This window comes from Phoca vitulina, unplaced genomic scaffold, assembly GCF_004348235.1.
Source record: "Phoca vitulina isolate PV1807 unplaced genomic scaffold, GSC_HSeal_1.0 scaffold55, whole genome shotgun sequence".
NCBI lineage: Eukaryota > Metazoa > Chordata > Mammalia > Carnivora > Phocidae > Phoca > Phoca vitulina.
Window position 1 is genome coordinate 5,706,584 of NW_022589758.1, and position 23,786 is coordinate 5,730,369.

Sequence of the window (23,786 nt, forward strand, 5' to 3'; positions counted from 1 at the left end):
AATGGGTTATTGCACCCTCTGGTTGCCTTATCATCACAGGGGAAAGCAATCTACCCCTTTCCCTGTAGGACTAAAACTAAGTATCTGTGCTAATCATCGAAGTATTTGTATTATGCTTTATACCTATTTAATAACTTCTTTATTCCGAGTGTTTGGTGAAGGGTATGGCTGTAAATAGGAAACGTGCCGCGCAGAAGCCGCCTGAAAGGAGGCACGGCTTAAGGATGAGGGGAAGGATAGGAAAGAAGGAGAAGAACCGCTTCTGCCTCCTTGGCAGAAAGGAACAAGAAGGGCTGCAGTTTACCCTGCTCTGATTTCCTCCTGCCACGGAAAACACTTACAGAAATATGCTAAAATGAATGTGGGGAGAATAGCTTACAGGTAAGACAATGGGCAAGTTCTTGGCCCCTCAGCAGGTTTGTGAGTAGTTTGCTATTCCAGAAAGGCGTTCTTAGCACTGCCTAGCGTACCACTGTCATATGGATAAGGCCAGCACTCTCCCTAAAATAATTTGATCTTTGGTGAGCTGCTTAACCTCTGGGGTCATTAATTCCCTGGCATCTTTGGCCCAGGCTCTTAAAACATACAACTTCTACAATCATTTCTTAAAGATAAGTGTCGCGGACTATAAAGGCAAATCGTACCCATCACTTTATGGACACACGTGGGGGTGGAGGAAGGGGGCAGGCAAACATGGTGATCCCCTCCCTCTCAGTAATGGCCGCAGGAGTGAGACCCAGGGCCTACCTCCCCCACCCTAACCCCTGTTCTCTCTCCCCCTTCCCTGCACTCTCCACCCTGCCACTGCTTTCTAGCCCTGCATGAACACAGGCAGCCACGATGATCCTCAAGTCACGCTTGTGCCGAGAGCATCATGTGTTCCCTGCCACTCACTTGGACCTCAGAATAAAGCCACTTACACATCTTAAAGATGGGTCAGCTTTTCACCGTATTAGACCATCATGAGAATCCTGTATCTCAGACAAAATGCCATATATTCAAGGAATCATTTAAATATCTTTCAACCACCTACTTGGCGAGTACCATTGCATGAAAGCATACACAGTACACGGTTCAGGCCCTGTTAAGCTGTATCACTTCACACAGATTTTATAGCTCTCTGTATGTTTACAGGGCTCTGCCTGTAATGATAATAAAATCATCCAACCTTCTTAGCCCAGACAAGACAAACAAAATTCTCTCAGGCATACTACCTGTCTTTGATCTGAACAGCACACAGTCTTTACACGTTTGCTGCCTGTGAGGCATGATCTGCCTTTTTAAAGCCCCTCTTTGGATACCTCATGACACAGCTTTGCAGCCAGGGCTGCTGTGCAGGGTGGACTCTAGCCAAGCAGACCGCCTTCTGGGTTAGCCGTTCTGGGATGGAGTTTTCCACCGGGCCATGCCAATCTGCAGCTGGCTCCAAGGCCAAAAGAATCTATTTGGTTTTCAAGTTTGTTCATTCACCTGGATACACTGGGCTTAGCCTGATCAAGAGGAAAGATGCAAGATTCTTCCTTGCAAGTTCAGGAAGTGAAAATCAAGTGTTTCAAGGCCAAAACAAAAGCTTGTATTGTCCAGTAATGCCTCGAAGTGGTTCGCAGTTTTAAAGGCAGGAGGGAACCTTTGCTTACCTTATTGATGAGAGTCACTATATCTCCTTCTTTGATTGTCAATTCATCATCATTCTGTGCCTCATATGGAAATATTACTTTGCAGTAATCCTTGGCTGTAAGAAGAAAAGAAAACACAACCTTTACAATACTTCATCTAACGGGCTGGCCCAGGAAAAGATGCCCTCTCTCACATTAACTTCAGGGAAAAGCACACTTAACAGGATATAACGACTGCATAAAAGAAAGGGTCACCCTCAGGAAACCACCTAAGATTGCTCATTTGGGGCTCATGCTTATTTATTCTCTTCATTTTTTCCCCCTCACAAATCACGTGATGTCATCAAGTGCCATTGACTGCTTTGTGTCTCTCAGGCAGAAAAGCAAAAAGGTTTCCTTGGTCTCAGATGTATATTTTATGTACTCTTTATTTTATATACCATTTTATATACTCTTTGGGTGCATGCATAAGCAGACATAATCTACAAAGAGCAAAAAGCTTAACTTCTGCCCTCTTTGCTTTCTTCCACACATCATTAAATCAGAAACAGGGTATCTGTGTATGTTAAAAGCTGACATGGTACTCAAAACAATAAAAAAGACTCCATTATGGTACATCTCCCGAGACATATATTTGTATGTGAACATGTGTCAACCACAAACAGCCAACAAATACCCACTAAATGTTCTTTATACACATGTGTATACTGGGGAGACAAACTTGTTCAAGTATGTCCCATGGCCTTTCTGTGGGAACCCGCCTATTTAGGTGGGGATGTTCATCAGCAAGGATGTCCATCAAAGAGAGAAAAACACTAAAGCCACTGAAAACCAGTTCAAATGTGCCATCAATTATATGCTTTTGAAAGTCTATCTGATGTGAGGGGCGCCTGGCTGGCTCAGTCAGAAGAGCGTGCGGCTCTTGATCTCGGGGTCGTGAGTTCGAGCCCCCACGTTGGGTGTAGAGATTGCATAAATAAATAAATAAACTTAAAAAAAGAAATTCTATCTGATGTTAAATCTTCTCTATTTACACAAAAGCACCAGTTTAGAAGAGAGCAAAAACATTTGTCAGGTAGCCGGGAAAGTAAAACTTGGAAAAGTGGGGTTCGATGACTTAGGACAGAAGGTAGAAAGAAAAATTCCAGAGAATTAGTATCTCCTGGGACAGGCATTTATTATTCTGCAGCTAAGTCAACAATCCTAATGGCTTTGAATGGCCTTAGATATTTCCCAAGGATCAGGCCAGTTCCTGCAGACAGATCATAACCTAGAGCTATATACACAAATATCAATTATATTGTCCCTAGTACAATTTATATGACTGAAATGTGGGGGGTTTATTATGGTTAATGTCACATCAATCAAAGAGAGTGCTATATAAAATAAAGGCAATAAAAAGATTTGTAATACAGACACGCTGTGGTCTAGGGTCGGTTCAGATATGATGAGAGTGCGGGGAGGAGAGAGGGAGAGGGGTCAGGGAAAGAGAGGGACTCACTTTCTGTGGCAAATGTTTTCGCTTTCTGTCCAAAGGACAGAGTATATCAGTTACATTCCCCATCCTAGTCTTGGAAACCTTCCATCTTAGGTACTCTGGGCCCCTGATGCCTTTTGCTCATTAAGCCGCGCTGAGGGGCACTAGTTCTAAATCCCATCAATATTTAATCTGTCTAAAGATTCCTAGGTCCACAGAGTTACTAACGTTTCATCTCTCTTTAATTAGTAATAGCAATCCTTCCAAATTCTGAATCAGCCAAATATTCTAAGAGGGAAAAAGTAAAGCATCTTTAAATTGGATAATGACAGCTCTTTACCAATTTTCCTATTGACTGTGCTACTGAAATATGACTATGCAACCTCAAAACTTACAACACTGAAACAAATACAGCATTATTGAAGAACTGCCCTGCAGGGTCCCAGTTTGAAGAATAATTCATTGTATCGAAATCATGGAACTATTTTACAAACAAGGTAAGACACCCGCGGTCAACAAAGGAAAAAACAAGCATTGTTTCTATTCCTTTCCACCAAAAAAGTTCATTAAGTGTGGTAGACATTGGTTCACAGGAGCCATTCCCCATCCTTTTCCCAGTTCATATAATCCTGCTGCAATCGGGTATTACATTTGGGAATAGGGAACTGCCCACAACTGTAGAAATGAAGGAGATATGTCTAGGCAAATAACGTTAATCTCACTCCCCTTTGTCGGTGATTGGTTTAGGGGCGGGCATGTGATCTACTTCCAGCCAAGAGATGTGAGAGGAAATCTGCTGGGAGTGGGAAGGAGGCTGTTAGATTTTGTTCCCTGACTAAAAAAAGGGTTGTGAAGAAAATAGTTGCCCCTGCCTTTCTGCTTTTAACACTGTTTCATACTTGTTGGAACACAGTATAGTGTTCAGCACTGTTGCAGTCATAGTTCAACCATGAGAGGAAAGCCAGGAAAATCACAGAGTAGGGGACTCTTGAGTCTTGACACCATTGAGATGTCTGTCGAATTAACCAACGTCAGGGGGCCTGTCTCTGGATCCCTTGTTACCTGACTCCATAAAACTGTATTGCTTACCACTACTTTATGGCTGCATAGGTATTTATCACTCAAAGCAGAAGGTACCCTGGCATGAAGGAACTCAGTAGAAGAGGACACCTCCAGTTGCCTCCCCGAAACACTTGACTATAACCTGCCTCCACTCAAAAAGCCTCTTCCTATACATCTGTGTCACTCCCTCTCCCCCATCTCTTCCCTTGCTACCTCAAGAACTGGCCCATAGCAGGGGGTCAATAAATGACTGTGGAATTGACTTGTAACCAACATAGTGAGAAAATATTTATAAAAAAGTACTAGTATGCCTTTAAAATGTTTCACGGGGCCATTTTGTTTTCTGCTCAGTTTTGCTATTAGTTAAGGAGGGCAAGTGTTCCCCTGCCTTTTTTTTTTAACAGCTTTAATGACATGTAATTTTTATACCAGAAAAGTCACTCATTTTAATTGTACAGTATGAATAGTTTTAATAAATGTATATAGTTGTATGACCATCAACATAACCTAGTTTTAAAACATTCCCACCACGTATGCTATTTTATGTGTGAGGCATTAGACACAGAATTATCCGAAAGGCACCAATTTCAGATAAAAGGAGGAGATACGGGTAGCAGTGGCTACTGCCAACTACCATGGTCCATGAAGCAGGTTTTGACATCAGGCTCACCCTTTTTGCATCCCCATAACTTGATGCAGCTCCCACTCAATGTTTCTTGATCTCCTAGTGATACCTACAAAGTGGAGGAAAATTGGAGGGACAGCTAAACAGGAGGAGAGTGTTCTGGGCCAGGAGTCAGGACAGTCAAGACTAGGTTCAATCCTAGCTGGGCTGTCCTGAGCATAAAAATCTGAGGCAACTACAAGATAGCTTTGCACCTCAGTGTCCTCAGGTGTAAAATGAGAGACTGGCCAAGGAGGGATGAGAGGAGAGTTTGGTTAACTTCAACAGAACACTTTTTAGCAAATTTCAACTTATTCCCAAACTCCAAAATAAAACAACTAAAAACAGAGCTGCTCTGGTTAAATTAGAGAGTGGGGCTGGCCCATCTCCCACCCAGGCCCCCAAAATTATCTCAATGAAGCTCTGGAGGCTCCAAAAAACACACTGGACTAGACCTGAGTTCCGGCCAACTCTGACATTTCATGGCTCTAGTCACGGGCACTGTAACTCAGAACACCCCTGATCAAACTTGGCAACCATAGGCTCACATTTTAAGTTATCATGATATATTTGAAAGTAAGAATTTGTTTTTACTACTGAGGCATTTGGGTCCTAATTCAGCAGTACTGGAAAATAAAAACATGCTATCAGTTTGGATGTACCAATGGTTTTAAGATACTAAAAAAATAACAAGTGAAAAAATAGATTAACTCTGAGACTCGGACTTTATTTTCATAGTATATGGAACGAAGATGTTTCCTACTTTAATTCAAACATTTATTGAGGCAACACCATGAAAAAGACATTGTCAGTTCTTGGGCCTGTGATACGCAAGTCACTACCCATCACACCCTCGTGTGCAAGTGACAAACTAATACCTGGGGAAAGGCAAGGGTGAAAGGACAATAAGAAGAAAAGACAAATGCTGGAAGAAGCACAGACTCACTCTGATGGGCTATGGCTGTGGTGTGGCAGAAGAACTCATGATTACATTCAGGAGGGAGTTCACAAAGGAGGAGGCATTTGATATGTCTTGAAAGAAGAATATAATTCCAAATGCTTTCTGAATGTGGGAAGATTAGAAATTTTAAATGAGTAGCAGACAGAGATGGAGAGGAAAGGAATGAAATGAATTTTTGGAGGCAGGCATTTTCCATCTATTCCTCAATTAGGTGGATTTAATTAGTCCAAGATTAAATAGACATGAATGCCCACATGCACATAAAAAAAAGAAAGGCACAACTTACCCAGCAATTGGTCTCTATTTTTTTTAGAAAGATTTTTTTTAAAAAAAACTAATGAATTACCCTAAGACTGAAGTCCCAATCAATTCTTGAGCTTTTTTGTCTTTTTTTTTTTTTTACATTTATGTATTTATTTTCAAGTAATCTCTATACCCAATGTGGGGCTTGAACTCACAACCCTGAGATCAAGAGTCGCGTGCTCTTTTGACTGAGCCAGCCAGGCGTCACTTGAGCTTTTTGTCTTAGAGTCCTTTAAGAATCTGATTAAAAAAACAGTGATTCCCTCTCTCCAGAAAAAGGAAAAAAAGACACATTCCAAGGTGCAGAGAAAATGTTGTGTAAGATATCAGAAGGTTCAAGGAGCCTGAGACTTTTGCCTATTTCCAAATCAAGATCCCTATACTAATTACTGATTGGTATTCTAATTTTAAGAAACTTGTTCTATTAAAACCCCAAGAAGTCCAGTCATGATTCACATACCCCCCAACAAAAAACACATTATTTCAATCTCTAAACTTCTACAAATTTACATGAGATTAAAAACAGACCATTTAAGAAATTGAACTCACATGCCCACAGCCCATGACTCCCTTCAGATGGTTTTATAATCTATTCATATAAAAAACAAACAAACAAACTTAAAAAAATACCCTCAGCTTAAAAAAAAATAAAGCAGAACAAACAGAATAAACATATCAGCAAGCAGAACACACACACACACACACACACACACCAAGGAAATAACATTAAATCCAGGACCATTTTCTGAACTCTGGACTCGATTTTAGGACATTGAAGATTAAAATCCCATGTGTCACAGAGTCTGGTAGGAAGTCTTCCAGAACTTCTAGCAGTGGTGGAAAGTACCAGGTCACCCTTAGAATTCTTTTCCTTTGGGACACCAGAACAAAAGTGTCAAGCTCAGTGTTTCTACTTTCACCAACATCAAAACCTAAAGTTCTTTCATTAAAGTGACAAATATTATCTGAGGCACTACGGGTTCATAATCATTTATCCGGAAGCCCTGGGGACAGAATTTTTCAGATTTTAGAAAGGAAATGTATTCCATCCATACAACAGATAACATCCTCAGCTGGGGTCTGGGGCTGCACCCAACCATTAAATACATTAAAATTCTGCAGCAAATGGATGATTTGTCCCCCCAAGTAGTATAAATGAAGACTCTACATAAATGCATGTTAGTCCAGGACAAGTTTTATCACTCAACAAGTGATAAAACCTTTTAGTTTTCCAGATTTTTGTATTTTGGAAATGCACTAAGGGTATGGACTTGGGTCACGTTCTGGGGGAAAGAAACTTAAGTTAAATAAGACTGATACCTGGTTCTCAAGGAGCTTATAACCAAGGAGAAGGAATGAGGCACAGAGCTCTTGACAAGGCAACAGTGAGGGAAGGATAGAGTGATGCCTTCAGTTTAAAGCATCAGAGGATCATGAATGGGGAATCATTTCCCAAAGGAAAGAGTCAGGCTCCCTTCTTAGAGGAGTAAAATGGCACCGGGCTCCGTACAATGTTCTAGGACTTTGACCAGAGGAGTAGGAGTTGGGGGTGGGTGAGGTTCCCCAACCATTCCTGATGGCAAGAATGAGGTGGGACACCCTTTGCTTCTATGCCTTCCCAGATCCCCTTCTCTGGGGGTTGCCATCAACAGGTCTGAGGTGGGATCAGCAATCCACAAGCACCCCGGTGATTCTCATGAACAGGGAAGCTTAAGGAACAGTCTACATCAGTGGTTCTCACGCATGAGTGGGCATCAGCATCAGATGAAGGACGTGTGAAAACAGAACCCCCGAGGTTCCTGATCCTCAAGAACTGGGCAAAGCCTGGGGATGTGCATCTCTAACAAGTTCCCAGGTGATGCTGATGCTGCTGGTCCAGGGACCACGCTGTGAGAGCCACCGATCCAGCCATGGGTATTAGCAAATATTCAATGCGAGAAAGAAACAAAACAACGGTGGGGACCTGGAGGGTGGGCCAGTGTGGTGGCGGTGCCACGGCTGGGCGTGCTGTATGATAGATCTGGACAGAAAATCCAGCCCTGGGTCAGTTTGAGGATCCGGGGCTGGCTGCGGAGGGCTGGAGAGAATCCTAAGCTTGTCATTTGCTCAGTAAATATTAACTAAGCGTCCACTGTGCGTCCAGCAGCGGAGATGCAGCAGTGGCCTTGTAAAGCTTACTATGGTCTGCACCAGCAGTTCGCAAATAGGGCTCGTTTGCTCCCCAGGGGACACCAGCAAAGCCTGGAGACATTTGTGGTTGTCACAGCGGGAGGGGGTGGTAACGGTGATTGGCATCAAGTGTATGGAGGCTAAGGATGGTACTAAACATCCTGTAACGGACACAGAACAGTCCCCACAACAAAGAGCGATCTGGTCCAAATATTAATAGTGCCAAGGTGGAAAAACGCTGGTCTACACTCAAATTCAGACAGGGAAATGAAACACAGGGCACATGTCACTATGTTGTCAACTCGAGCCCAATGCCTGCCTCCATGAAAAAGCTGACGGTGACCCCAAATCACAACGACCGCCTCTAGTCCTAGGTGCTGTTGCGAATTTGACGTTCAAATTATTTCACAACTATGAATTACGGCACTTTTTAATCTCTCGCTTTAAAAGGAGGCATTTAAAAAAAAGAAAAAGAAAAAGAAAAAAATCGGACAAGCAAAGCCTTTCTGTCTTCTAGCCCAGAGCTCACCACGGCTCCTCTTGGTGGCACTTTCTCCTGCTCAGGTGGGGGGAAGCTCTGGGTCTTTGGGAGAAAGGAAATCCACAAAGATAACACAAAGGGAGTTAGCTTGTATCCTCCAAGAGGACTGTACTTGAAAACCAGGTCTTCAGCAGCATAGGCAGCCTGGGCACCCTCCCAGGGAGACCCCCACTGGGAATCGGGACAGCAGGTATCTGCGCTGGAGGCACATGACGCGACCCTGGGACGCTGAGCCTGAGTGCGTTAGGACACATCAAGTGTGGGCGGCTCTACAGCACTGACTAGGACACTTGTTTCAAACTGGACGTACCCAAATAGGAGATTTAGGGGAGACAAGTGAACAAAAACACCTGCACTGAAAAGGTAGCATAAAAGAGCTCCCAGGTAAGGCTGGGGGGAAAAAAAAAAAACCAACATAAGGAAATCGACCCCTTTTTCTGCTATTTAAACATGTGGTGCGAAAGCAAAAATTAGCTCAGAATGAGAGAGTAAAAATCTGCGTAGCCATTCATCACGCCAGCGTACCAAACGCAGACACAGACAGCTGCAACATGAATGGGAAATAGGATTTCTCCCAAGCACACAGTGCAGCTGGAAAGGGTCCTAACACCCCCTTCTCCGAGCACTACTGCTTTCTTACTCCCAGAGAAAGTTGGTCCTCTAAAACCACAGACTATCAGAAATTTTGCTTTTGTTTATATCATATCAGTCAGAATGAAATGTTCCACTCTTTTTTTTTTTTTTTAAGATTTTATTTCTGTATGTATTTGAGAGAGAGAGCAAGAGCACATGAGCGGGGTTGGAGGGCAGAGGGAGAGGGAGAAGCAGACCTCCCGCTGAGCAGGGAGCCGATCCCAGGACCCTGAGATCATGACGTGAGTCGAAGGCAGACGCTTAACCGACTGAGCCCCCCAGGTGCCCCTGAAATGTTCCACTCTTGACTGAGGGAACGAAGTCACTGTGACACAGAAAAGCAGCCTTGATTCCCCACGCAAGTGCAGAGCCTCACTTAAAGAGTTCTGAACACAGCCCTGCATACTTATTTTAACTTGGTGGTTCCCAAAGAAACGACCTGGGTGCACCTCCCAGTACAGACCTGATATTGACCCCTTTCAGCACAGCCCTGCGTTGCTTGGAGCCTAGCAAAATACTGCTTCATTTACATTTCACTGCATTCCTCTTCCAAACTGGTAACTACTCTTTTTTATTTGGTGCGATGGTGCTGCACAGATTCTCCTATGCAGTCTCCCCCGTGCAATGAGCCAATAAACCTTTGTGGGGGCAAGGGTCTGTCTTGGTGTTCTTGGGCTGATTCGTCTGGGGCAGGGACTAGAAAGAACAAAGGGTCTGTCAAGCCCCGTGGAACACCAGCAACCACTGCTAATCTCTCAGAAACCCCAAATAAGCTCCAGGGTCCTATGTGAACCAATGTGTTTTTTTTCCAACTGGTGACTGTGAACTTGAGAAAGGGGACCCATGGCCTCTATGCCGATTTTACAAGACTCTGTCCAATATAGAGCCTCGTTAAATTGTAAGTCACTTCTAATTCTCCACATGCTCAACCATGAGTCCATGGCACCTTTCTGGGCTGTATGGTGGGGATATCGAGTAGAACACATAGCCCCCACCTCGAGGGACCAAGGATCGCCACAAGCCACCCTTTGTCACCACCCCAGGGGACAACTCCTAAGAAGGGAGTCAATGAACAAAGTGCCCAGAAAGGTGGTACAAATGTCCAGGGATGGAGTGAGGGGAGGTCAGGCAGGGAGGGCAGGTTTAGCCTTTGCCCCACGGTCATCATTTATTCCAAAGCCTGACCTGCCTTTGTTCAAATTTTATCAAGGATTATCTTTTTCCTAACCCTCCTGCTCAACTGGTCCTCCGAATCTCCAAGACTGAACTGTTTGTTCAGAAAGATGCTAAATAGCCATTTCTCCGGGCTCTTTTTCTATCCCCCAGAGGCCACAGATGTGCATCAATTGTAGTAAGAGTTGGGGAAATTCCAGATGTGGCGAGCTGGAGGAGTCTCAGGGTACTTCATTTATGAATATTTAGACAGTTTCCCTCTTGTTATGAAAATCATGGCAATCTGTTCCCCAGCATGCATTTCAGATGAGTTTCAATATCATAAAAACTTTACTGGGGGAGGGGAGAGGATGTTAGTTGTTTAAATAAATCCTGATCAGCTGAGTTTCACTTTCCCTCAGAAAAGACCAATCTACATGAACATTTTTTGAATCATCATAACTTAATCCTTCAGCTTGCTGAGGACAGAGATGTGAGGAAGGGACTTCTCTCCTCTGAACTGCCAGGTAGTTGTTGTTAGAGATCTGTCTTCTACCCAGAAGCCCTGCTCCCAAGCTCAGGGTCATTTCTAATAGTTAGCCAGCACTCTGTGTCCTTCCACCTGAACATGCGAGTTGCATCAAAATCTGAAAGCAGCAAAATGTTCCCGCTGCAGGGGCTTTTTAGTGTACCTAGGTGCTTTGTGGAAATCAAGGGAGAACAAATACCCCAGAATTTGCTCTTGACAATGAAAACCAGAAAGTAGGTTGGGTGATATTAATTGCAGAAATTCTTGCTCTGGGTCCATGAAAAACATCTGTCAATAAGCATCCTTCAAGCCTTCGCTGACAGTGAGAATTCTCCTTCTGACCTGCTACCCACTTACACGCATACTTACACCTATACGGATGACATCTCATATTCCTACTGAACTGTTCCCATCTGCCTTCTGCCCCTCCCATCTGCCTGCTCAGTTCTTTGAACGCAGAAACCTTTTACTCTGAATCATAAAGCTTTTGGAATTGAATCAGAGGATGAAGATGCTGAGAGCAACCTCAGGGGTTTTCTCTAGCACAACCCTCTGACTTCAAAGGCAACACAGATAATGAAGAGCAAGGCCAGAGAAATAAAATTACTGGCCCAAGGTCACACACCTAGCGAATAACACAGCTGGTCCTAGAATCCGCACTGCCGACTCTTAGCCCAAACACACCACCCAGCCTCTGTAAAAACACTCGTCAGTAACAACCCATCCCCTCACTGTGAAGCTTCCAGAGAGCCAGGTGGATGGACATAATTAATAGATACTTGTAGGACTGAACAAGGCTTGGGTTAGAGCCAGGATCCTCCCACATGCTTGAAGGAGCTGAATATTCGGATCTGTGTTAATACCTAGGCCCAGGAAGCCCATCTTAGATCCCAGAATTACTCTCAAACTACACTGTCCAATATGGTGGCCACTAGGCACATGTGGCTACTGAGCATTTGAAATGTGGCTGTTTCACATTAGATGTGCCATGCTTATTATAAAATACACGCTGCATTGTGAAGACTCATATAAATAAAGAATAAAAATACCTCACTTAACAATTTTATACGGGTTAAATGTTGAAAAGATAACATTGGGGATATATTGAGTTAAATAAAATATACTTAAATTAGTAAGTTCACTTGTTTCTTTTTCAACAACATGGCTACTAGATAATGTAAAATCATGTATGTGGCTCACATAATATTTCTATTAGCCAGCACTGCTCTAACACACAGCTATCTACCTCCCCCAGCCCAACTAATCTTTCCAGAAAGACTCGAATCTCCTGTCTGCAGACATGACAGAGGGCGAAAAGAAAGCATCAAGGACATGATCTTATCCTAGGGCTAGTTCTTGAGACCCAAGGATTAGTCACTTAAGCAGGCCTCGCAGACTGTCCTGCTTTGTGCCATATCCCTACAAGTGACCCTCGGGTCCCTACTGCTCAGCCTCCCCCAAAAGCAACCCACAAGTCACCCAAGGTCCTATTTCCTCTGGATAGAGGTGAACAATCTACAGGGAATTTCGACTTTACTTCTATGGGAACTCTTGTTTTGACTTTACTTCTAATGGAAACTCCATGAAGAAAAACTCAGTTTCTCGGATTACTATTTCTGCAAACAATCAGGTTGGTAAAGACCACTGGTTGTCACATGTCATGAGGACAGCCTGTCCTGGGGACCATATTCCAATCACCTTTGAGGCTTGATGGGTCTTCTCCTTTTCATTTTCCTGCCTATTCCCCATTCTGGCTGTCCAAGCAACTTTGCAAATAACAGTGATCATTTATAACCTTGTTAATAGCCATAACTACAGAATAAGTAGTTGAATGGAAGGAAGGGCAGGCCACTGTCCAACAAAAGAAATGTTTGCATAAATGATTTAACGTTTAGTTCTTCAAAATTCCTTAGTGCCCAAAGGCAGGTTTAGCGTGATAAGCCTATAACCTGCATGAATAAATATGGGGCCAGTTTCTCCTTAGGAACATGCATGAGCCTCAAACAGTGGTTCTGAAGTTGTGGGCCCTAAACCAGGAGCAGCAGCGGCACCTGGAAATTCCTTAGAAAAGCACATTTTCAGGTCTCACCCCAGACCCAGTGATTCAGAAATTCTGGAGGTGGGACCCAGCAATGTGGGGGGTAGGGCCCAGCTCTCCGGGTGATACACACTCGAGTGTAAGAACCACGGGGCTAGAGCCTCAGGCGAGGGGGCTTTCTGCCTAGTATCGGGAGTCTGACTGCACCATTAACAGACGGAAGGCATGTAGATCTCATCTGAACCCTAAGCATTAAGGGACAGCTCTGGCGTCTGCATCTGTACCATCCATGAACTTATTTATCAAAGCCACCGTTTTTGGCTCGGCAAGTCCCACAAATTCATTTTCTGAAGTCTAAGGCAGTCTCGCTCACATGCTCTCAAAACTACCTGTTTTGCCGTGCAAAAGGAGCTTCTGGTATATCATTTTGCAATTAAAAGAATAAAGCTATGCTTTGCTCTTATCTGAATCATAATTATATATGTGTGATTTATGTTCTCTCAATCTTTGGCTTTCCAAACTAGATTAGTAGTCTGTCCACATTATCCTCATAAGAAAATCTGAGGCTGAAAAGAAAAAAAAAAAAAAAAAAACCATAAAATCTGTAGAAGGAATTGAAGTAATTGTTTCTGACCAGAGCCTGCCCAGAACGCCCTAGTTACTGGAAGGATAAAGAAAGGAATTGGAGGCTTGCCAGGTTAAGAACTACAAATTCAGGATGCCCAGGTACATTTGCATTTCAGATAAACAACAAATAGTGCATGGGACTTACTTGTAACCAAAAAATTATTCACTGTTTATCTGAAATGTCAATGTACCTGGACATCCTGTATTTTAACTGGCAACAATCTAGAATAGGGAATACTGCCCTTTGGGAAGGTTGTGGGGAGACAGCTATCCTCAAACCCTTAAAGAGCTGTCAGGAGAAAAATGGGCTAATACCAATATAGACTCGGAGACTAAAATTCGTGGGTAAAAGTTACAGGAAGAGCATATGCGGCTCAATGGAAGAAAGACATCTGTACGTAGAGAGATTGCAGCCGAGAGGCATGGAGAAAGCCGTCAGGAAGGAAGGGTTTGGGAGTGCTGGCTGAGGGCGGAGGCTAAAAGACAGGGCCTCCCGGGCCTGAAGGCCTGTGAATCCCCAAACTGTTGAGATGCCATTCTCCAGAATCTTTCTGCCTTCCGAACTATGCAAAGTGCTTGGGTTTACATGGATAAGTCCTGGCTCTGCACATGCACAAGATACAGGTGGCAGGAAAGAGCCACGTTCCAGAAAGGAGAAAAAAAAAAACCCAGGAGTTCTGAACCTACCTTGTGCCCACCCACCGGCAGGACCTCGTGAAACACATTTGGGGTATTTTTTGTGATGCGTTTTAAAAAGCCATTAAAGTGAAGGGGATTAAAGAGTACACTAATCATGATGTGCCCCGAGTAATGTATAGAATTGTGGAATCACTATATTGTTCACCTGAAACTAATACAACACCGTATGTTAACTACCCTGAAATTTAAAATAAAAAAAGTGAAATAGCCACTGAGATTATGTGAGGATTTTTCAAAGGCATTTCAATGACGAGAAAACCCTTAACTGCTTCCAAGTGTAAAATGGAGATATAAGGAAACTCACTCTTTGTCCTGCTGTCCATTTCTGGTTTTGACGGGTCTGGAGTTGCTGTAGCTGGAGGTAACTTCTTTCCAATACTCTGAGGAGGAAAGAGATCATTTTACTTAAAGAGATGATTCTCTCCATTAAGCAAAGAAATAAAATCAATTCATGATGGCGAAATGCTCCCGACTGCTTCAAAAAACCACACACTTAAGTTTTCGCTGCTCTGTCTGGTGGGCGCGGTTCTGACGGGCCGGACCCTAGCTGACAAACAAGTGGGAGAACCAGGTGGAAAGGGCTTTATCCTTGGAGGCACTCAGTGCCTTTTACTCCCATTCTTCCCTGATGTCCTTATTAAAAGGCTGATTACTTCCAGCAGGCTAGACAGGCACATTTCCTCTCACGCTGTGTGAAGCTGACTACCTCTGTGGAGGCAGAGCGCCTGGCCCAGAGGAGGGGCTCACAAGTGTCTGCAGAGTCGGAGAATGGGAGTAAGAGGGAAAGAACAAAAAGACAGAAAGAAGGAAAGGATAAAGGGATGGAAGGCCAGCAGGACAGGTGGACGGGCAAGCGGAAGGCTAGGCAGAAGCCAGAGTGTCCAGAGCAACAGTACCTTACCGCATCCCCCAGCCATCGAAAAGCCAACCTGGCGTGCAGGGTATGAGCAAACATGCCCACGTCCCCGAGGGCAGCTCTATGTGCCCCAGGGGCGGAACACGGAGAGCCCGCAGCCCTCTTGCCACCAGCCTTTTAGCCTTCCGGGGCTTTGAGAGAGGCCGGTGTCACAGATCCTAGGTGTTTATTCACTAGCCAAAAAAAAAAAAAAAAATGATGCGTTCATTCGGAGTTTATTCTCTTTCCTTCATTCAAAGCTAATTCTATTATCATTTATCATTTATGAACAATCCACAGAAAAGACTCATATTGTCTCCGACTAAAGATGCTCCTGAAAACACAGGCGACTCAGAGGCTCAAAGTATCAAAAAGGAAAAACCAGACAGCAAACAAAATGATGGTTCCAAAGGTGAGGTCTCTTCCCACTCTCCTCTTTTGCCACCACATTTGTGTGATCCTGCTTAATGCCGAAGAAACTGTCTTTGGATACCAGGGAAACAGCTGTCGAAACCAAGTAGCTGGGGGACTCAAGCTCCCCAGCAATGAACGGTTTCCCTAGTGAGAATTCCAGCCACTGGGAAAACCAAACATATCTGCCCCTCGAACACACGAAGAGGAATGAACTGCATAATTCAAAAACCGGCCCAGTGGAATGTTGCTTCGAATAAAACTAATTCACCACAGTTTTTAACTTGAAAAAGTTCTTCATGCCTCAAATGTTGAAACTAACATTAAATATGAATAAATCACAGAAAGAGGATAAGATAAATCAAATCCTCAGCCCTTCATGAATTTTTAAAAACATTTGTGACAGAAAGCTTCTACATTTTACACAGTGACATTTTTATTTAGTACCACAGGGCCTTCTAAATTGGATAAAAAATGAAATCCAAAATATCATGCTGCCCCTCAACTGCTGCTAAGTACTCAAACTAATAATATTTTGTGGTTCCAAGGAAGCATCAAGGAGGAAAAAAGGGTGTTGTTATTCGGCCATAAGGTCAAATTTGACGAAAAATAGTCCTAAGAATTATCTTGAAAAATCACGGAGTGCCGGTAAAAGTAGACACTATCAAAAGTGTCGTTCACATTCCTGTTCACATTTCCAGCGGTGTCCCCCTCTATCTCCATTCTTCCCTTATGGGCCGACTGGAATAAAGCACCACTGTCATTAACTCATTAGGAAGAAGAAAAGCAAAACCATTAATACTTGAGTGATTACTGACAGTGGAGATTCCGAGGAAGTCAGGAAAATACAGAAGGAAACACTGCTCAATCCTGACTTGGGTTCCTTTCTGGGTAAAAAGGAGGCTTCCAGTGGTTTGGGCTTTAAACCAAATGCCTTCCTTTAGGGAAACCTTCACCGGTTGTGTGTTCTTACAACTCCCCCTTATTTAGTCACAAAAGGAAGCACCGCCCACGGTCTCTGATGCCCTGGCTTACAGGACAGTGCAAGCTAAGAGACATCAAGAAAAGCCACCAGTTAAGTCCACTTACTTCTATACGGAAAGACACGTGAACACAGAGCTTACTCTGTTCTTTTTTCTCACTATTTCAGAAAATACAGCATACAGGCATCTGTGGGGATCCCAGCAACAGGGGTGATGGTGAGGCTGATAATGTGCTCATCTGCCGGGGGTGCTAGACTTAAACTCCTTCTTTCTTCTTCTGGGGCCATGATTGAAGGTCAAGAGTAAGGCAAGCTCCTCCCCTCTCAGCCTGGTCCCCCAGGCGTCCCAGAGATGGGAATATTTCAGCTGTTTCACTCATCTCCAGGACCTAGGCCTAGAGAAGGATGGCTCCCAGACAGCACTGGTATCACTGGGAACTTGCTAGTAAAGCAAATTCCCGGGCCCCACCCTAGACTTTCTCCATCAGAAAGTCTGGGGATGGTGCCTGGCAGTCTGTCTGAACACACCCTCCAGGGGAGGCTGATGCACGCTCACGATTGAGAAGCACTGACCTAGATGTGGGAGGGATTCCATTAGCACTGGCCAAGTATATTTCTTGGATTAACAACACAGGTGCCTATTCTCATACCTAGACAAATCATAAACCATCTTTTTCACTCTTCTTCCTCTTCTCGCTCTCCTTCCAGTAGGCTTTGATGCCTTCTACCTTCTCTGCCCTCAGCTGGCATAACAATTTGTCATTCCTACTAAATCAGTCAGCTCACAAAGGAACGAGAGTTTAGTGAAGCTGACACAGGGACAATATCACTGAGGGGGGGAATAATGGGGATCCCAGGTGGCTATGAGATCCTTCACCAAAGGAGTCCTGAGAGGATGGATGGGTGAAGGCACAGATGGACGAATGGACGGAAAGATGGCTTTGTATCAACAATGGAAGGCCATCCCTAGCCTCAGACTACCCTGACGGCCAAGTGGGCAGATCTGCATAACTGTACTAACCTTCAGGGAGGGCCAAATCCTGAGGCTCCTTCAGAGTGTTTTCCTCTATGGGCATGTTAGGTGGGACATCTCTTCATTGTAGGAAACTGTCTCACACACTAAACGACATTTGGCAACCTTTATTCCTGCCCACCAATAGCCTGCAGTGCTCTTCCATCAGTGCATCCACCCCAAATGTCCCACACCTTTCTAAACACCCCATTCGAGAACCCCGTCCCCTGCCCTTCCTCTAAATACAAGAACAAAGAAAAGGGGCAATGAAATACTGCTTTCTCACCAGGCTTTCAGCTTCCCCTACACCTCTGAAAACATCTTTGGCCACTGGGCTAAAAGTGAACAGAACCCCAACTTTCAAAGGGCAATGCCTAGCTCCAGTACACACATAGGTCATACATAATTGGAAGCCAAGCCTAAGTGGACAGAAAAATCAGGGAATCCCATCCAAACATCTCTCATCCACCCTGCAGGCAGTGAAGAAGGATGTTAGGCTTCCAGCAGCTGTGGAAGAAGATTCAGGATCTCTACTCATTGCTTCCTCAGCAGGGTTCCGAGATCTTGCCCTCTTGAGAAGATGGATTATCCAGGACAAGGACTGACCATGCACTTGGGGACTGAGTTGACTCTGCTCAGGTCACAGCTCTTTCACTCCTAAGAGATGGGCAACAGGCCCATTTTACCATCTGCCTTGTGAAGCTCCACTCGCCAGCTCTACTCCACAGCTCAGCCCAGCATTTCCTCTTCTCTGTGCTGTGGCCTAAAGACTTCTTAATACCCACATCTATGCTACTCTGCTCTGCTTGTCCCCCAACTCTGAAGCTGCTGCTGGGTCTGGGAGTAGGTGTATATATGGATGGCTGTATAGAGGTGAAAGCTCTACAAATAGACAACTATTGATTGCTACTGATATCTATCTACTATTGCTGTTGATCTACTTCAACATACAGTCATCACTAGGCTGCCGTCAAGTTTTGTCTCTCCTACCACACCCTAATCTCCATTTTAAAAATGACTTTTAAAAATAAATAATTCAAAAAATTCATTCCTTTGAATATTTAAGACCAGAAGTGTCTCTCCTATTGGCTTTCTTGACAAAAGTACTAAATAAAGTTTCTGGAGGTTTTGCATACAGTAGGAGCATCATATATACTCCTAGCTCTACAAGACCTGGTTATACAGCATCAGGAAAGATAACCCCCATATGATTTCAGTTACTGGAGCAAGTAATTTTTTTTCCCTTTTCTGTGCCAAAATGAAGAAACTAATGCTTGTAGGAAAGACAATCCCTGGATTTGAGCCCAGTGGAATCCAGTTCCCTAATGACTAATATATCTGTTTCTCTTTGTGACTGCTGGAGCATGAGACCAGGGTCCTGCTCAAATCAAGTCACTCCTGTGACTTCATTCTAATTCAGATGCAAACTCCTTGAGTGTATAAAACTTTCTAATTACAGGACAATGTTAAGGAGAGTTTAAGTCCCATCTCTGAAAGTCTCCTCTCCAAGAATACCACACATAACTCTTAATCACAAAGGCAACCAGGTTCAGTGGATGGGGGGGAAGAGAGAAAGAGAGAGCTCCCTATATTCCAGCGGCCAGTGAAGCCTCTCTGTTGGTAGACTAGGCTTTCAGATACCCATTCTAGAAGAGGGTGATCTTCGGAGAAGCTATAAGTAGACATTACTCAAGTGCTCACAGAAAGCCAAACACAAGAGATGACTTTTCCAACAGCTGGTAAAATATAAGATAAAGGATGGCTCTTTCTAGGCATTCCCTTTACTGCACTCCTGTCTAACAGTATTCCTTCCCTTTCTGCTCAATACAGATTTATTAAGTGCCTGTTTGATGCGAGGCAGGGAAGCAGACAAAAAGGCAGGATGATGCCGCACATCATCGCAAACACTGAAATAGCAATTCATTGGGTTTTCCAGAGTGCTGTGTTGAGAAGCATCCAGCCATTGGGCATGGTCATCCCAAATGTTAGTCATGTACAGGATATGGAGAGATATAGGCGACAGGAGAAAAGACAAAACAGTATGTATATATAACCATATCCACACCCTTTTAGCTTTCATTTGCCATCAGAACTCAGAAAGATACACAAACTATTAAAACGCACTGTAAACTTTTAATATTTCTTTTTACACACTCCTTTCACGAACACATATATATATATATAATTGATGGTATTATGAAAAGTCTTCTTGGTGCACAGCAGGGAGCGGTAGGAGCAGAGCCGAAGCCCAGGGGGCCAGCTTGTGTCCGAGCCAGAAGAGAAAAGCACAAAGGAGCATCCTTACAATGGGCGCCTGTGAGCTTCTAATGGAAGCTTTTTCTACTCGCTGGGAAATTTACATTAGCAACTGTCAATTTACCCGCCTTTGGTTGGCTCAGCTTAAACTATCTGATATCAACAGGACATATAGCAGAGTAAAATACAACTCAAAATTCTAAGATAAAATGCATGGTCCAGTAAAAGAAAAAATATATTTGTAGTTCCATTCTAGAGACAGAGGTCACCTTTAAAACACCTCACGTACCACTATGTCAATTCTGATATCTCCAAAGAGGCATGCTTCAGTCCATTTAAACATTGTTATAAGAAAAAGAATTTTTAAAGTAATCTTCTGATTATAAAATTGGGCTTAAGACTTACACTTTGTTCATATAATGTTTATTTCCCCAGTTGTCTTGAGTTAGCAATAATTCAAGTTATGTTAAACCTCTTTGCCCAATCATGGTTGAAGACCTTGTCAGATTCATAGCTGCTTTAGAAGCATTTGTTAACTGTATTACACTTAGAAGTTTAACTGCTTTTCTCCTTTCTCTTCAGAAATAGTGGCCTCTTTGAGCGCAGGACCTAGATGTTACTTATTCTCTTATCTCCACAAAGGATATGAAGGGTCAGTAAGTGTTGAATTGAGCTGGGAGTTTGGGTCCGCCATGGACTCACCCTCTGCCCTAGCATTAGCATCCTCCCACAACACAACTGGTGAATGAGGGGAGATGTTCTTCTTGACAAACCAGACCAGGAGGCCCTCTTGGAACCCCATGGTTTGTCACTGCCATGTATCAGATCTTTCCAGCATAGTTTCAGGTGACAGCATAGTTTCCAGGATATCTTCCTAGACCTCTGTCACCCCTGCCTTACTCCCATGTACCCATGCACACGCCGCCGAGCTCCTATTAATTATTGGTCACCATAAAGAAGGATCCAATCTCAGCCATGTTTCTGGTAGACAGCTCTCTGTCTATGATTTCCAAATATTCATCCTAGCCTGTTCCCTCACATTCCCTCAAGTTCCTACCTATTATGATCAAAAGACCCTCATATGGAGGGTTCATTATCATCCAGGTATTTGTAAATACACATCATTCTCTCATTCTGAAATAATTTTCCAAAGTATGTTCCCAAGATGTTCCACCAATCAACCAACTGCCAATTCACCTAATCCCACAATCCGGTAAATATGGGAAACACAGAACACTCGGTCTAATCCTTGCATAATAGCATATTAAAGTCTCTAAGAAGTCCTGTAGTTACTGTTTAACTTTATCCTTAACCTTATCTAAGTGTTTTCCGAACTTAACCGGTACTCCTTGTGCTACCCATTTTTTTTTTAAGATTTTATTTATTTATTTGACAGAGAGAGACACAGTGAGAGAGGGCACACAAGCAGGGGGAGTGGGAGAGGGAGAAGCAGGCTTCCTGCGGAGCAGGGAGCTTGATGCTGGGCTCGATCCCAGGACCCTGGGATCATGACCTGAGCTGAAGGCAGACGCTTAACGACTGAGCCACCCAGGCGCCCCTCCTTGTGCTACCTATTAACACATCACAAGAATGAGTAGTGTATGGGATAGCTGGATAAACATCACTAACTCTACTTCCTAAATTCTCTGGGCTCATCCTCTTTGTTTCCTGGACTCACGACTTGGGACCCACCCTTGATTCCCCTCTTACTGTATCTTCTCATATCAAATGCACGACCAAGGCCCTGTTTTCAGATTTACTCCTTCCCCTTGGACCCCTGCCTAGAGCCTTGTTACTAGCACAGGGACTGTTTCACTAGTTTTCTAGACAAGGATCCTGTTCCCCAATTCAGGCTACTTCCTCTGATCTCCCATGAGACACAAATTTTAGTCAACCTCTACCATCACCCCTTACTATATCGACTTCAAAACACTCAGGAAAAAAACCCCACTCAGAATACATACTGCTACTTAATGGCTGTTTATATAAATTCCCAAAGCCCTAAAGAAATTTACTTCCAATTGCTGCAACTTGCCATATCTCTCAATGGCTGGTATCTTTCCCTTGTGCTGTTAAGACTAATAGCAAACTTTCTCTGAATATAAAACACCAAAGCCCATCTTAGATGCTTCCATTAGGCCTTCTGGGGTTTACTCTTTCAATCTGTCCAATAAAAACTTTAGTATCTATCATTCTACTGAACATATATATATGAAGTCTGTTTTATATTAGGATATTTCTCTCTCTCCCTCTCTGAGACTCATGTGTGCATTTGTATCAGTAGAAAGATGTATCTGTGAATTTCAGCCAATTCTATTATTTACATGCACTTTATCTTCTGCCAGGATTTGATCATTTGGGTCATTTATTTGCATTCTGAATAGCTCTAGAGACCATGCCCTAAAAAAACTGGAAAGAATCCTAGAACACATTCAGAGGTAGGGTAGGATTTTCTCTTTGTCAAAACAAAATAAGGTTTAGCAGGGGCTTCTCCTCATGCTGGGGAAACACAATGTTGAAGAACAAATCAAAACCTACTTAAGTGCTCAATGAGGTGGAGAATGTACGTTCAGACAACATTAAAATCATAGAAGGCAGCTCTCCAAACATCTGACAGTATATGAAAATACTGTTTATATTTTACCCCCACTGTTCCCAAGAGAGAAGCCTGCATACTATTTTGTTGTAGGATCATCTTATTCATAGAGGATGAACAAGCCAAAGTAAATTTCCATTTCGTGTACCACTTAGACAAAATACAATTCACCATTATACTCTAAAAGACTATTTTCTGCTGTTATGACAGATAAAAGGAAAATGTAAACCTTCCTTCTACTAGAGGATTAGTTTTATCTTTTGATTAACAATGCTCCCTTTTGAAGAACGAAGGGGGGGAAATTGGAGGGGGAGATGAACCATGAGAGACGATGGACTCTGAAAAACAAACTGAGGGTTCTAGAGGGGAGGGAGGTGGGAGGATGGGTTAGCCTGGTGATGAGTATTAAAGAGGGCACGTTCTGCATGGAGCACTGGGTGTTATACGCAAACAATGAATCATGGAACACTACATCAAAAACTAATGATGTAATGTATGGTGATTAACATAACATAATAATAAAAAAAAGAAAAAAAACAATGCTCCCTTTTTAGACGCATCTGGAGAATTTAAAAAGAGTATGGGTAAGGGAGAGAGAAGGATGGTAAGGCAGGAGTGAACACCATGGGGCTGGTTTGAGTTTTGTTCATCCGGCGCTTTAACAGGAAACTTGCTGTACTTTGGGGGACCAAGTCCCAATTTTCCTATAGAATAGCTGTATGAATCCAATTAACATACAAAGATGCTTTCCGGATTTAAAATATTTTGATTTATTCAATCACAACCTAGTAGTCTAGGCCATTTCCCTTACCTGGGATGGCACCTCCTCCCTCAGTGTCTTTGAATCTATCTCACTTTTAAGGTTCAAGTGAAGTCCACATGGCTAAACGAATCAGGTTCCAGTAATGTTCCTACTGACAGGCAGCCCACAATGGATCATGACGTTTTTAATGACATACTTGAGGGCAAAACCACACTTATTAGTTTTCCTTTATACCTCAGAAGTGAAGGTGGGCCTGCCCCCCTCTCTCTCTCTCTTGCCCCTCTCCCAACCCCTCCTCCTTCCCTTCCATTCATTCATTCACTCATTCATTCAGCATTCTTTTCTGGAACTGCCATGAGCCATGATCTATGCTGGAGGCTGGGTTAACAAAGATGAGATG

General features: G+C 43.4%; 1 protein-coding gene across 9 annotated transcripts in view; it reads right to left on the minus strand.

The window, feature by feature from the left end:
• The window catches only part of SH3KBP1 (SH3 domain containing kinase binding protein 1), a 327,794-nt gene that overhangs the window by 83,474 nt on the left and 220,534 nt on the right, over window positions 1-23,786 (minus strand). For all 9 annotated transcript variants that reach the window (XM_032389636.1, XM_032389634.1, XM_032389635.1 and 6 more), the window contains 2 exons: window positions 14,776-14,851; window positions 1,638-1,732 (listed from right to left, as the gene is read on the minus strand). In XM_032389636.1, the coding sequence (XP_032245527.1) occupies window positions 1,638-1,732; window positions 14,776-14,851 (171 nt within the window). The remainder of the gene's footprint in view (window positions 1-1,637; window positions 1,733-14,775; window positions 14,852-23,786) is intronic.